The sequence below is a fragment of the Papio anubis genome, chromosome 10 (genome assembly GCF_008728515.1).
Source record: "Papio anubis isolate 15944 chromosome 10, Panubis1.0, whole genome shotgun sequence".
Classification (NCBI taxonomy): domain Eukaryota; kingdom Metazoa; phylum Chordata; class Mammalia; order Primates; family Cercopithecidae; genus Papio; species Papio anubis.
Genome location: NC_044985.1, coordinates 115501410 through 115516990, shown reverse-complemented (window position 1 = coordinate 115516990; position 15581 = coordinate 115501410). Strand labels below are relative to the sequence as shown.

General features: G+C 41.9%; 2 protein-coding genes across 5 annotated transcripts in view; both read left to right on the top strand.

The window, feature by feature from the left end:
- Positions 1–15581, top strand: part of PDE6D (phosphodiesterase 6D) — a 57985-nt gene that overhangs the window by 41754 nt on the left and 650 nt on the right. Inside the window, exons 2-5 of one of the 4 annotated variants that reach the window (XM_017947074.3) lie at positions 9771–9873; positions 10806–10931; positions 11654–11759; positions 12115–12560. In XM_017947074.3, coding sequence (XP_017802563.1) covers positions 9771–9873; positions 10806–10931; positions 11654–11759; positions 12115–12202 — 423 coding nt within the window. In that variant the 3' untranslated portion in view covers positions 12203–12560. Of the gene's footprint in view, positions 1–9770; positions 9874–10805; positions 10932–11653; positions 11760–12114; positions 12561–15581 lie in introns of those variants that run through there. The other 3 variants (XM_017947073.3, XM_003908080.5, XM_009183318.4) reach the window with 3 other exon arrangements.
- LOC116269200 (40S ribosomal protein S3a) lies at positions 8439–9335 on the top strand. The gene has a single exon (XM_031651605.1). The coding sequence runs from the start codon at positions 8482–8484 to the stop codon at positions 9274–9276; it is 795 nt and encodes a 264-aa protein (XP_031507465.1). The 5' UTR covers positions 8439–8481; the 3' UTR covers positions 9277–9335.

Below are 15581 nucleotides of genomic sequence, written 5' to 3'. Positions count from 1 at the left end.
CCAGCTCCCATGATTCAATTACCAACCCATAGGTCCCTCCCATAACACGTGGGAATTCTGGGAGATACAATTCAAGTTGAGATTTTGGTGGGGACACAGCCAAATCATATCATAGGTTGTCAGGAAACATATATTAAATGAATGAATGATAGTTTGAGATCAGATATATGGAGGGCCCTGGATTAGTCTGTGAGGATCCACTGAAAGTCTTTTTTTTTTTTTCTTACTTATTTCTATATTTTAAATTTCCTAGTGTATTTTTCAAAATACCCACTTGACATCAGAGAAAGTCTTTGACTAGGAAAGTAATATACCAAAGGTGAAGTAGAATTTAGCCTCTCCTCAGAAGAGACAGAGATACCACAAATTTTCTGCCCAGGGGAGGATAGCCAAGTGTTGGCATGGAGGCACAGAAGGAGCCCCAACTTAGAAGTCAGGCAGATGTGTGCATTCAGAAACCATTGTGGACTCAGTGTTCCCAAGAACCTCTCAGGGGAGGTGCCACTGACACCAGGAACTGAGGCTGTGAAGAATAAGGTCAAGAGTATTCAGGCTTCTTGGCACAGGTGAGAAGAGGTATTAGTGTGTTGGAGAAAGACATAAGAGGCTTTTGTGCCTAGGGCATAGTGATTGAGGGGCCTTGTAGACCATGGAAATAACTCAGTTTTTTTAAGTGCAGAGGAAAGCCAGGGATTGACATCTAACTTACAGTTTTAAAAAACCCCTTCCTTCTATGAAGAGAATGGAGAAGGAGGCAAGAATGGAAGCAAGGAAACCCAGTCAGAATGCTAGATGGGAGATGATAAAGAATTAATTGTCATTGATGATAATAATGATAATATAATTATAATATAATTATAATAATATTGATAATAATATAATTGTCACTGATAATAATAATAATAGCTAACACATGGCTTACTAATGCTGAGGACTGTTCTAAGCACATTTTATGAGCCAGGTCATTTAAATGTGCTTTCTGGTTAGCACTCTCTTTCATTCTTAGTATCATAGGCCGGATGTGGTGACTCACGCCTCTAATCCCAGCACTCTGGGAGGCTGAGTCAGGCGGATCACCTGAGGTCAGGAGTTCAAGACCAGTCTGGCCAACATGGTGAAACCCCGTCTCCACTAAAACAAAAATAGCTGGGTGAGGTGGTGCATGCCTGTAATCCCAGCTACTTGGGAGACTGAGACAGGAGAATCGCTTGAACCTGGGAGGCGGAGGTTACAGTGAGCCGAGGTTGTACCACTGCACTCCCACCTGGGCAACAAAGAGCAAAACTCCATCTCAAAAAAAAAATAGAAAAGAAAGTATCATAGTTTGGATGATAAATTACACGAAACTATGAACCAGCCAATTAACATTTTCAGAGGAGCTTAACACTTGGAATGCTTAGTCTTCCTCCTGTGCTCATCAATTTCAAACTGTCTTATGAAACTCACTAACCCAGACAGCTATACAATATTAAAGTAGGAAGAAAACTGTATGGGATCTTATCTCCAAATTTTCGGAGACTCTTCCTTTTTGTTGCCTTCTGTCCTGGCTCTGTCTCTTGGTTCTCAGTTGTATGTGGGCCTTTCTGTGTTTTTTTCAGTCTTTTTTTCTCCTTCACTCTGTCCCTGTGTCTCTCCGTCTGTGTGTGTCCCCCGTGTTTCTTTTCTCTTTCCGTTTTTTGTCTTCCCCATTCCCTCTCACTCTCTATTCTCTTAGCCTGATTTATCTTTCTTCCTCCTTCAACTGGCCAGTGAGGTATGGGCATGTAGTGTGGATCTGTTTATTATATAAAAAACGATGTTGACTATTTCCATTTAAAACTAATCAAGACTCTCAGAACCAGTGTACTCATTCCAAAATACTCCTACATGATTGTTACAAACTAGTTTAACAGGGGTGTCCAATCTTTTGGCTTCCCTGGGCCACATTGGAAGAAGAATTATCTTGGACCACACGTAAAATACACTAACAGGCCAAGCACTGTGGCTCACGCCTGTAATCCCAGCACTTTTGGGAGGCCGAGGCAGGTGGATTGCTTGAGGTCAGGAGTTCGAGACCAGCCTGGACAATATGGTGAAACCCCATCTCTACTAAAAATACAAAAAATTAGCCAGGCGTGGGGGCAGGCACCTGTAATCCCAGCTACTCAGGATGCTGAGGTAGGAGAATTGCTTGAACCTGGAACATGGAGGTTGCAGTAAGCCAAGATTACACTACTGCACTCCAGCCTGGGCAACAGAGTGAGACTCCGTCTCACAAATAAAATAAAATAAAATAAAGTAAAAATTAAAAAATAAAATACACTGACGATAGCTGATGAACTAAAAAAAAAAAAAAGTTTTAAGAAAGTTTACAAATTTGTGTTGGGCCACATGCAGCCCGGACGCCATGGGCTGGACAAGCTTGGTTCAAATCCTTTTATTATCCTGTTTTCTGCTTTTGCATCTCTCAGGGAAATTTACCTAGTACCCCATTCATCTACTGATTTCTTCTGATCCCCAATCCTTCCCTTCCCATTCTACCACCCACCTCCTTCACTGCCTTCTACACCTCAAGTCTGCCCCCAGCTCCTGCACCGGACTGCATCTAAATCACACCAGGTCACAACTATTCTGTAAGACACAAGAGGATTTGTGTAACCCTGTGTTGAGCCAAGTGTCACCCATTCCTCTATAATATTTATGGAATATTTACTTCCTTTTTTACCTTTCCTAATGCTTAATACTTTGCAAACTATTGGTTTTGTTCTGAAGCTTATTTTTAAGATATTCTTTCTTTTACATACGAGAGTGCTTCTTTATGTTTGCCTTGTTCCAAATGAGAGGGTACCAGGGCCCGATCTCCTCTAAGCAGGAGGCTTCCCATAGGAAAAGAGTGTTCCTTTATGCTCATCCTTCATATAAATCACCAGGGAGCTTTTAAATGAACAAAGACCTGGCTGACCCAGAGGATAGAATTTATAAATAGTACTCCAGCCCCTCCTTTAAAGCCTGTCCACCTAATCCTCCTCTCAAGATTGGAAGTGACTTGACCTTTGAGTCTTAAAACTTGGGCTCTTTTTCTCTAAAAAATCTGGTTAGCAATAAGCGTTAAAACACATATGTTTTTAGCCAGATTATGACCAATCATCAAAGCTTGCCTTTCATTTCTAGCATTTTTAGTCAAATGTTTCCTCTTTTTTTTTTTGGCTCCTCAGAAGTCAACTTGAAGTTTCCTCTTTTGAGGACCAGCTTTTCTTATTGTTATCATTGTAAGACACCTACCTTAATAACTTTTATTTCTCCTTACTAATTGACTATTATGGATTTCCATTTTATAAAGTTGTTCCCAAATTGCTGCATTTCTACCATAAACTAAGGGCTTCCTTTTCACCCCTAAAATTACAGAACTTAGAGGGACCCTCAATAGCCTCAATCCCAACATCCTTGGATGGAGCTGTCTTTGTATTTCTCTAATGCTGTATTGAGGATAAAATCTTACAAAATTTGTTAAGGATTAAAATGTTCAAGGATTATAAAATGAAGTACATGATATAGATACTGGTAGATAATTTTTCAGTTTAGGGCACATGCAGGAAGTACATAGTTATTGAACTGGCCAAACATATAAATATATTTTACAGAATATATTTTTATGTGATTCCCAAAAAGGTAAGCAATTAGGGCTGGGCACGGTGGTTCACACCTATAATCCCAGCATTTTGGGAGGCCGAGGCGGGCAGATCACTTGAGGTTGGGAGTTCGAGACCAGCCTGACCAACATGGAGAAAGCCCGTCTCTACTAAAAATACAAAATTAGCCGAGTGTGGTGGCACATGCCTGTAATCCCAGCTACTCGGGAGGCTGAGGTAGGAGAATCACTTGAACCCAGGAAGCAGAGGTTATGGTGAGGGGAAATCCCGCCACTGCACTCCAGTTTGGGCAACAAAAGCGAAACTCTGTGTCCAAAAAAAAAAAAAGATAAGCAATTAAGTCCTTAACCTGATTATTTACAGAGAAAAGACACTCATGTTGTGGAAATCAACCATGTATTTTTAGCTACTTCTCTCCCTTGAAATAAGGGGAGCTTAAATTTACTATTCACTAAATAACAGATAGAAGACTAATTTAAAATGTCTTTCTTTTTTATCATTTAATATATAGATTGAAGAGTAAGTCCTGGCCCCAGGCTTTGCTTTTCTGACCTCTGCCAGTCACTGTAGTGCTTCTTCTGGAAGTTCAGTCTGCTCTAGCCGCAGCTTTGTACAGGGACCCTCCGGGGCTTTTCTAGTTTTGCTAGAATGCCTCACCTGCCTGTGAGCCTGGAACCGTAGAAGTCATTTTAGTTTTGTTTAGTCTTATTGTTTAATTTAAGAAAGTCTGATGTTCATGTTGCCGTAGTGGGTACATAGGACACTGTCTGCTGTGAAAGAATGGAAAGCTTGTTCAGAGCAGGTCAAATGAGGACTATGTCTTCAGAAAACCTTGGGCTTAGCTGCCTGGGACAGTTTAGATCTTAGCTCAGAGGGGATTGATAGAGCAGTAGTATCTGTTGCTTTCCTTCTGCAGTTGGGAAACTTTCTCTTAATATATAGAGACGCTGGGAGGTGTGAGCATATTTATAGCAATTATAATCGTGAGACATGACCTAAGCAAGTATGTAAACTTGCTTTTGAATTTAGTTGTTTAAAAAAAAAAAAAAGTGGAGTATGAAAATATGAACCAGAGGAAGGCAGATCACATAGGTGGAGAGGAACAGCACTGTCTGGAAATGTATTGAGCATAGAAGGACAGTTTGTTAGGAATTGCACACCCTGAGAGGAGAGTAACACAACCAGTGTGACCTGAAAGCGACAGTACATTCATGCAGGGGTGCCCACAAGCAGGTTGAGTGCACAGAAAGATCACAATGTGTGACTCCTCATCACATTGCAGGCACTCTGCTGAATAACACTTGGTTATATTTTGAGACTTTTCTTGTATAGCAACAAAACCTAGACAGAATCTCTCCAGAAGGTAAAATATAGTGTTATTACACACATGATGATTCCAGCCAACTATGTTGTTTAGGGTTCTCCCTAACATTGTTTGAATTGCAAGCTATTCAAACAATGGGAAAGGGTATCTGATCTGAGGCTTTTGGAACTGCCTGGAAGTTAAAGGACAGGGTCTGTAGCAAAGACCACACAGTAGGAAAGGGCAGGTTGGCATGCCCCTGCTGCCCCGACCCTGAAGAACTTCCAACTCCCTTGCAAGTCCTATAGCTTCAGGACCCCAGAACTGGGCAGCAAGTGTCCAAAGCTAGGCCTTCTTGTGCTCACCCCTAATTATACCAGGACTGGGAGAAAAGGATCTGGCTTTTCTAGCTGCTGTAGTGCAGAGCGGTCACTGCCTTCCACAAGGAAGAGAGACTATGGAGTGCTTTGGGAAGAGAGTCTGATTACAAGATAGCAAAAGAAGAAAACCAAAAAAAAGACACATGTAAACTATATCTATATTATACATATATTTTTCTGAAGCTCAGTCTCTTTGCAAATATTAACGATCTTTTGCAGACTTACCCTCTGTGCTTGCATAATATTTTCTTTTCCTTTAATGGTTTGTCAATTGTATTTTAAAACAAAACAAAACAAAACAAAAAAACTTAGCACTCTCTTCTTAAATTTAGTCTTTATTTTTATTAAGTTGTATGTGTTCATAATTTAAAGAATCACAGTCAGCCGGGCGAGGTGGCTCACACCTGTAATCCCAGCACTTTGGGAGACCAAGGCAAGCAGATCACCTGAGGTCAGGAGTTTGAGACCAGCCTGAACAACATGGAGAAACCCTGTCTCTAGTTAAAAAACAAAAATTAGCCAGGCCGTGGTGGTGCATGCCTGTAATCCCAGCTACTCAGGAGGCTGAGGCAGGAGGTGGAGATTGCGGTGAGCCAAGATCGTGCCATTGCACTCTAGTCTGAGCAACAAGAGCGAAACTCCATCTCCAAAAAAAAAAAAAAAAGTCTGCCTAGTTTCTAATGAAGAGCACCACACCCTGTCCCCCTACTTTCTGCTCCCCAGAGAAAACTATTTTCAATTCTTTTTAGCTTATGTATTTGGTATTCATCTTGATATTTCTAAAAAGCATATTGTGGCTATGTCTTAATGTTTCCATTTTAGCATTATTTACCCACTTTCCACTGTGGAAAATGACAGTTTTGTTGTTTCTCAACATTTCATGCCTGACTATCCATACATACTCTTGTTCCCTCATCCTCCCAGGTAATTATACTGGGTGTTGGATGTGCTTTCATTGTTATGACCATATCTGCACTACTTGCAATGAAGCCATGAGTTATACTATGACTACTTTTTTCTTCCAGTCCTACCTTAATTTTTCATGATGTCAGTACTTGAATTTTTGTCATTTGCTTAGGTTTTCTGTGCTTCTCGTGAATTTGACCCCAAAGTCTCCCTCTAATTGTGTAAATCTCCTTTCCATATAAACACACTAGGTATTCTATGAATTTCATCTTTTTAAGAGAAAATCTCTTTCTGAGCTTTGTGACCTGCTGTAGCCTGGACCCTGGACTAGTCACTCTCCAGACCTGCTAAAGAGCTATTTTCTTGGGATCTTCCTTCACTGTCACTCGGGACTCCCTTCATCTGTTTCTTGCTTGCTATATCCCATGTCATCTTGTCATCCCCTTTCTTGGTTTTTTCTGTCATTTTGATGAAGCCATATTTTCCTTAGTTTCTTAAGAAAGTAAATATTTTTGAGTTTGTTTCAGAAATTGTTTCCCTGAGAATTTTAAAGGCCCTGCTAAATTGTCTCCTATCCTACAGGATTCCTTTTGAATTTGATTTATTCTGATTTTTTTTCCCTATTCTGATTTGACCCTTTATATAATGACTTGTTGAACTTCTGGAAGCTTTTTGCTTTTCTTTATATTTGATATTATGTAAATCCACTAATGATGTGACGGGCATTTGCTACATGCCTTTTTTTTTTTTTTTTTTTTTTTGAGACAGGGTTTTGTTCTTGTTGCCCGGGCTGGAGTGCAATGGTGCGATCTCCTGGGTTCAAGTGATTCTCCTGCCTCAGCCTCCTGAGTAGCTGGGACTACAGGCATGCACTGCCATGCCTGGCTAATTTTGTATTTTTAGTAGAGACGGGGTTTCTCCGTGTTAGTCTGGCTGGTCTTGAACTCCCAGCTTCAGGTGATCTGCCCGCCTCAGCCTCCCAAAGTGCTGGGATTACAGGTGTGAGTCACTGTGCCCAGCCTAGACACTTTCAATCTATGAAATTTTCTTGAATTAATTTATTGATGCCATCCTCCCCTCAGTTTTCTCTGTTCTACCTTTCTAGAACTTCTGTTAGTTAGACATTGGAACTCTTGGACTATTCTTGGACTATAAGTTTTTGTACCTTTACTCTCCTTTTTTTTTGAGACAGGGTCTCCCTCTGTCACCCAGGCTGGAGTGCAATGGCATGATCTCGGCTCACTGCAGCATCAATTTTGTGGGCTCAGGCAATCCTCTCACCTCAGCCTCCAGGGTAGCTGGGACCACAGGCGTGCGCCACCATGACTGGTTAATTTTGTATTTTTGTAGAGATGAGGTTTCACCATGTTTCCCAGGCTAATCTCAAACTCCTGAGCTCAAGGAATCCACCTGCCTCAGCCTCCCAAAGTGCTGGAATTACAGGCGTTGAGCCACCACACTTGGCCTGCTCTCCTGTTCTCTATCCTTGCCTTTTTCATTCTGAAAGCTTTCTTCAATTTTTTCTTTGCATTGAGTTGTTTGGTTCTGCTATCAAAATATATGTGTTTCTAGAGTTCTTTTTTGTTCTCTGAATATTCTTTTTTAAATTGGTATTATTGACTCATTTAATGGATCAAACAATACAGAAACTAGAACATATAAATACTTACATTAGAAGGCATTTTCTGACAGAGAAAATCAGTTGACCAGCTTCATAAGTTGTAACCTCAAACCAGAGAAATTCACCTAAAATATATAGAATTTGATTGTATTAATTTTTAGTGTCTGTAGAGGTTATGTCATATCCCTCTTTTTTTAATGCTCCTTTTTAAAACTTTATGTCTTTATCTGTAAGCCTCTTTATTCCTCTAAGTTACTTTTTTCTTTTAGTTTGTTTTGGTCTGTCTTTCATAATAAATGCTTTCTTGAATTTCTGGTGATACTTGGCTATCTTCTCATATTTAAAAACAGGGCACTCAGAGGCTGAGGCAGACAGATCACTTGAGGTCAGGAGTTCGAGACCAGCCTGGCCAACATGGTGAAACCCCATCTCTATTAAAAATACAAAAATAAGCTGGGCATGATGACATGCTCCTGTAATTCCTGCTACTCAGGAGGCTGAGGCACAAGAATTGTTTGAACCCAGGAGGCAAAGGTTGTAGTGAGCCAAGATTGTGCCACTGCACTCCAGCCTGTGTGACAGAGTGAGACTCTGTCTCAAAAAAAAAAAAAAAGAGGCCCTTTCGGCTCTCCGATCAGCACCATGGCGGTTGGCAAGAACAAGCGCCTTACGAAAGGCGGCAAAAAGGGAGCCAAGAAGAAAGTGGTTGATCCATTTTCTAAGAAAGATTGGTATGATGTGAAAGCACCTGCTATGTTCAATATAAGAAATATTGGAAAGACGCTCGTCACCAGGACCCAAGGAACCAAAATTGCTTCTGATGGTCTCAAGGGTCGTGTGTTTGAAGTGAGTCTTGCTGATTTGCAGAATGATGAAGTTGCATTTAGAAAATTCAAGCTGATTACTGAAGATGTTCAGGGCAAAAACTGCCTGACTAACTTCCATGGCATGGATCTTACCCGTGACAAAATGTGTTCCATGGTCAAAAAGTGGCAGACAATGATTGAAGCTCATGTTGATGTCAAGACTACCGATGGTTACTTGCTTCGTCTGTTCTGTGTTGGCTTTACTAAAAAACGCAACAATCAGATACGGAAGACCTCTTATGCTCAGCACCAACAGGTCCGCCAAATCCGGAAGAAGATGATGGAAATCATGACCCGAGAGGTGCAGACAAATGACTTGAAAGAAGTGGTCAATAAATTGATTCCAGACAGCATTGGAAAAGACATAGAAAAGGCTTGCCAATCTATTTATCCTCTCCATGATGTCTTCGTTAGAAAAGTAAAAATGCTGAAGAAGCCCAAGTTTGAATTGGGAAAGCTCATGGAGCTTCACGGTGAAGGCAGTAGTTCTGGAAAAGCCACTGGGGACGAGACAGGTGCTAAAGTTGAACGAGCTGATGGATATGAACCACCAGTCCAAGAATCTGTTTAAAGTTCAGACTTCAGTTAGTGTCAAATAAAAAGTGCTATTTGTGAAAAAAAAAAAAAAAAGAGGGGGGCACTACAAAGCAATTTGAGAGTTCTGTGCTTGTGGGTGAAGTTTATGGGGCTGTGGCCTTCACTACAGAGTGATCTTCATGAGTTGTTTCCTTGGGGTACATCTGATATTTGTTTCTTTAGGTATTTTATCTTGGTTGGTTAGATCCTGTTGGTAAATTTTAAATTTTGCACTGTTCATTTTCTGTCCCTTTCTTGCAGTTTCTAGGTGTGTGCAGTCTTAAGATTCTCATAGATAATAATGTCTTCTCAAGGTTTCTGCTGCTTCTTTTAGATGTCTTTTTGACTCTCCTACACATTCTTATCTGCTTCCATAGCAATGACCAGTTTGACAGACTTTTTAAAAAGTAAACAAGAGTTGGTGGGAGTAAACATGAGACACCTAGAGTACAAAGTGGGAGTCACTTTCAGTGCCTTATTTTTCCTTAGTCATATTTGATCAGAAATTGGATGAACCTTCGGGATGCTGAAACAGGGAAGATACTCTGGCAAGGAACAGAAGACCTGTCTGTCCCTGGTGTGGAGCATGAAGGTACTTTCCAACCCTTTGTCTACACAGGGCTGTGACCAATGCCAGACTAGCCCCTGAGCATAAGAGAGCTAAGTTAACACATACTTAACAGGCGGGTGAGCCCCTGAAGACACAGCATGTTAATTCATGTGTTGTTGACATGTTGACAGTTTCAATTACAATTACTTTTTTTTTTATTTGAGACATAGTCTTGCTCTGTCACCCAGGCTGGAGTGCAGTGGTGCGATCTCGGCTCACTGCAACCTCCACTTCCCAGGTTCCAGCAATTCTCATGTCTCAGCCTCCCGAGTAGCTGGGATTATAGTCGCGTGCCGCCACACCCATCTAATTTTTATATTTTGAGTAGAGGCAGGGTTTCACCATGTTGGCCACCCTGGTCTTGAACTCCTGACCTCAAGTGATCTGCCCGCCTCAGCCTCCCAAAGTGCTGGGATTACAGGTGTGAGCCACCACACCCAACCCAGTTGCTTTCTTAATGTTTCTTTCTCCCACTTCCCAAAACCCATTTTGTGCTGAAATTTTACCATTAGAACATACCCAAAGATAGAAACTGAGATCTCAACTTTTTTCTCCAAAAGAAAATTTGCATTTTTATCTCCCTAAAGTAAAGAAGAAGTAAGGGGTTAAAATCACCAGAACAGAGTAGAGAGAAGGTACCCGTGCAGCCCCCTTCCTGATGAGAGTAGCTAGATGAGGCCCTTAGATGCACAAAACCTGGTGTTCCTTGAAGATCTAATATCTTTCAGATATGAGTGACCAATTAGAGTCCTCTGCTTTCAGCCACACAAAGTGTAGTGCACTTACCAAAGCATTATCCAAAATGTAATAAAGTGTTCTCTAAATCAGCTATAAGAAGCTCCCAGAAATTTGAAGCATCATAGTCATGTGGTTTTCATTTAGAATGGCTTCAACATTTGTTTTTCTCTTACCAGCCCGTGTTCCCAAGAAAATCCTCAAGTGCAAGGCCGTGTCTCGAGAACTCAATTTTTCTTCAACAGAACAAATGGAAAAATTCCGCCTGGAACAAAAAGTTTACTTCAAAGGGCAATGCCTAGAAGGTATTCTGCTGCCTGCATGCCTGAAATCAGGGCTTAGGGCAACCAGGACAAAAGGCAACAATACCCAGTGAACTAAAGCAGTGCTTTGATAACATTCCTTTTACAACTCAGTTTGTGGTAGGATTCCTACACTCTGCAAGACTGTAAATCCCCAGTGAAAACAAACCAAAACAAAGCTGGCCACTGCAAGGGGCTTTGAGGTCTCTGACACTGGGAGCATGGATGGTGGTACCTGGTTTAGGCACTGACATTGTATTGTGATATGGTCATGGAGGAAGCTGCTATGAGCAGGGCCTAGTACAGTGCTCTACATACAGTATCATACAGATTTGACTGGCAAGGCCACTCTGCATTGAATTCTCACCATGCAGTATAAGAGGGCACATAAGCCCCTTCAAGCTAGTCCAAGAGAATTGAGCTATGTATCTATGTATAGTTCACATCTAGCCTACCTCTAAGAAAATGCTGCTTATGTTGTATCCTGGTCACTGGTCCTAGTCCTTTAGACCTCAAAGCATGAGAAGCAAGCCTTTGGTGTAGTTCAGAGGACAACCTGAGGAGGCTTCCCTGTCTTTTTTATGCCTCTGGTCTGAGAGGTTGCTGATAGCTTCCTTTGGTGGTTCTCAGGGTAAGAAGAGGCTGACTCTAGAGGAGGGAGACAAAGAGCCCTTAAACTTTATACTGGGGCACCTGCTCACCCCGGCTTTTCCTTCTTCCTTCAGAATGGTTCTTCGAGTTTGGCTTTGTGATCCCTAACTCCACAAATACCTGGCAGTCCTTGATAGAGGCAGCACCCGAGTCCCAGATGATGCCAGCAAGCGTCTTAACGTGAGTGAGCAGGTCTCAGGAAATTATGAAGTGTGTCTAGAAACAGGCATTCCAGGCAGGTGGGACTCCTGGTGCCATTGAGTGGGCAGAGAGCTCAGTTGAGAAATAGAGTAAAAGAGTATCCAAGGGTGTCTAGGTTTCCAGGTTCCTGACCTTTTTCATATGAAAAAGACAGTATGATAGAGTGGAAAGAATAATTAAAAAAAAAAAAAAGAAAAAAAAAAACTTTAGATTAGACCAGATTTAAATTCCTGATTCACACTGACTACCTGTGTCATCTTGGGCACTAATATACTTTATCTCTCTGAGCCTTAGTCTTTCATCTCTAAACACAGAAATTAATTCTCTCTTACAGAGGTGTAATGAAGATAAAATGCGATGGCATGGAAGGAGACTGGCATTTAATATATACTGAATCTATGTTAATTTGCTCCTATTCCTGACTACCATACTTCCGGTATCTCTGTATTTTGTTTAGATCACCTTTAACAGAATCTGGCAAAGTCCTATTAATAATTCTGTTTTCGAGGATACTTGGTTACAATTTTTTGGTGAATAGTTTACCATATTAATAGCTTTGGTTCCTGTTCAAAGAACAGTTTGTTTGTGCTTTGTCCAAAAACACTGTCAATAACTTCCCACCTCCCATTGTCTGTGGGAAAGGTGTTAGTCTCTCAAGTGTTATAGTAATAGTACCTTCTAAAGAGTTAGTCCCAGCCGGGCGCGGTGGCTCAAGCCTGTAATCCCAGCACTTTGGGAGGCCGAGACGGGCGGATCACGAGGTCAGGAGATCGAGACCATCCTGGCTAACACGGTGAAACCCCGTCTCTATTAAAAAATACAAAAAACTAGCCGGACGAGGTGGCGGCGCCTGTAGTCCCAGCTACTCGGGAGGCTGAGCCAGGAGAATGGCGGGAACCCGGGAGGCGGAGCTTGCAGTGAGCCGAGATCCGGCCACTGCACACCAGCCTGGGCGACAGAGCGAGACTCCGTCTCAAAAAAAAAAAAAAGAGTTAGTCCCAAATTAGCTGGGCATGGTGGCACACACCTGTAATCCCAGCTACTCAAGAGGCTGAGATAGGAGAATTGCTTGAATCAGGGAGGTGGAGGTTGCAGTGAGCCAAGATCATGCCACTGCATTCCAGCCTGGGTAACAGAGCAAGACTCTGTTTCAAAAAAAAAAAAAGAGTTAGTCCCACAGATAATTGTATAATATTGGATCATCTCTTTCAACAGTTCCTTTATGAAAGCCATATTGAATTTGTTAAAAATTGAGGTTATTTACTTTTAGGTTTTTTGTTTGTTTTGGTTTTGGGTTTTATTTTATTTAAAAAAAAAAAAAAAAAAAAAAACAGGGTCTTGCCATGTTGCCCAGGCTGGACTCCAGCTCCTGGGCTCAAATGATCTTCCTGCCTCGGCCTCCTAAGTAGGTGAGACTACAGGCATGTGCCACTATGCCTGTCTCTACTTTTTAAGGTTTTTTTTTTTTTTTTCTTTGAGACAGAGTCTCTCTCTGTTGCCCAGGCTGGAGTGCAATGGCACAATATTGGCTCACTGCAACGTCTGCCTCCTGGGTTCAAGTGATTCTCCTGCCTCAGCCTCCTAAGTCACTGGGATTACTGGCACCCACCACCATGCCCGGCTAATTTTTTGTATTTTTTAGTAGAGACGGGGTTTTGCCTTGTTGACCAGGCTAGTCTTGAGCTCCTGACCTCAGGTGATCCACTCATCTTGGCCTCCCAAAGTGCTGAGATTACAGGCATGAGCCACCGTGCCCAGCCCCTTTTTAAGTTGTTAATAGTTTTTTTAAGAGCCAGGTGTGGTGACACTTGCCTATAATCCTAGCTACTTGGGAAGCTGATGGGGGAGGGTTGCTTGAGTCCAAGAGTTTGAGACTAGCTTGGGCAACATAGCAAGACCCTATCTAAATTTTGTAACAGAGGCTGGGCGTGATGGCTTACACCTGTAATCCCAGCACTTTGGGAGGCCGAGTCGAGTGGATCACAAGGTCAGGAAATCAAGACCATCCTGGCTAACACAGTAAAACCCCATTTCTACTAAAAATACAAAAAATAGGCCAAGCGCAGTGGCTCAAGCCTGTAATCCCAGCACTTTGGGAGGCCGAGACGGGCGGATCACGAGGTCAGGAGATCAAGACCATCCTGGCTAACACGGTGAAACCTCGTCTCCACTAAAAAAGATACAAAAAACTAGCCAGGTGTGATGGTGGGCGCCTGTAGTCCCAGCTACTCGGGAGGCTGAGACAGGAGAATGGTGTAAACCCGAAAGGCAGCTTGCAGTGAGCTGAGATCTTGCCACTGCACTCCAGCCTGGACGACAGAGTGAGACTCCGTGTCAAAAAAAAAAAAAATTAGCCAGGCATGGTGGCATGCGCCTGTAGTCCCAGCTACTCGGGAGGCTGAGGCAGGAGAATCACTTGAATCCAAGTGCTGGAGGTTGCAGTGAACCGAGATTGTGCCTCTGCACTCCAGCCTGGGTGACAAGGCAAGACTCCATCTCAAAAATAAATAAATAAATAAATAAATACAAATTTGTAATGAATTTTTTAAAGTTTTAGTGGTTTTAAAAATAGATTTTTAATTACAATGGTAGCTATTTTTATATCCTATCAGCCAGTCAGATTTTGAGCACCTTATTTACCTGTTTTATAATTAATTACAAGCAGAAATTTATCTGCTGGTTATTAATTACCCTGGGAAAGTACAGAGTAGTTTAGGAAAGCAGGTTTTTTTTTTTAGATTTTATTAAACTTCATTTGACTACTTCTTCACCAGGCCTGATTTTTTGTTGCTGTCTTTATTTCTTTTTTTTTTTTTTTTTTTTGAGACAGAGTCTCGATCTGTCTCAAACCTACCATAAGATGAAAATATCATAAGTCAAAAATGCATATCCCCATAAATCCACTAGAAAGTTGAAAGATCATAAGTTGATTCATTGTAAGTAGGGGACCAACTATACTTAACTTTTTAGAACCCCTAAAAACAGTTGCCCTAAACTCAGCTCAAGTGTGATTTGGTAAGGTCATGGTCTCTCCCATTTTACAAATGGGAGCACTGAGATACCCACCAAGAAAAATAAAATTCTTCTCTCACAATACAGGTGCATCATTTAGTGTTCTTTAGTTGTAAGTCATAGAAACAGGCTCTGGCTAATACAAGAGTTGAAAGACTACGGGGGAGACCTGGGGTGGTTTGAAAGATGCAGGTGGGCAGGAATCCCTGGATGGCTTCCTCAAGGAGAAGCTACAGGAAGGATCTTGCTCAAAGGAAAGAGTCTGATGGGCCTAAGTTACATCCTCTGTTCACCCTTTTGCCAGGTGAGTGAGGGGCCACTCACTTGGCACATGGACTGGAGGAAGGGTGGTTCCCAAATGAAGAGCAAGGTGCTGATACCCAAAGGCAGGAAAATAGGTGTGGGCCAGGCCAAAGCTCACCTTTCCACTATAGTGAGTACTGTAGGGAAGGATACTGCCCCTGAGGTCTGCAGGCTTCTATGTATAAACCAGCCAGAGGTGTCCATGAATGCGGTATCAGAAAGTCAGTCGGATCTATAAGCACCCTGTGTGCAGAGCACTCTACTAAAGGCTTTAGAGTGTACCAAGGAGTGGAGACATGCTCTCACTTCTGATTTGGGAGCTTGACAGGGATGAATCTAGCCACATAAATTAAATATCGTGTTAGACTTGTAGCCCTATATAGACAAGGATTTTAATGGCCCCAAGCTAATACTCTGGGTGGGTACATGTCCTTTGGCCCAGGAATCCAGATGGAAACCACTTTGTGGAAATGAAATCTTCTGCCT

What these genes read in the sequence shown, in the direction of transcription:
- LOC116269200 (XM_031651605.1), top strand. Translation starts at nt 8,482, where the DNA reads ATGGCGGTTGGCAAGAACAAGCGCCTTACGAAAGGCGGCAAAAAGGGA.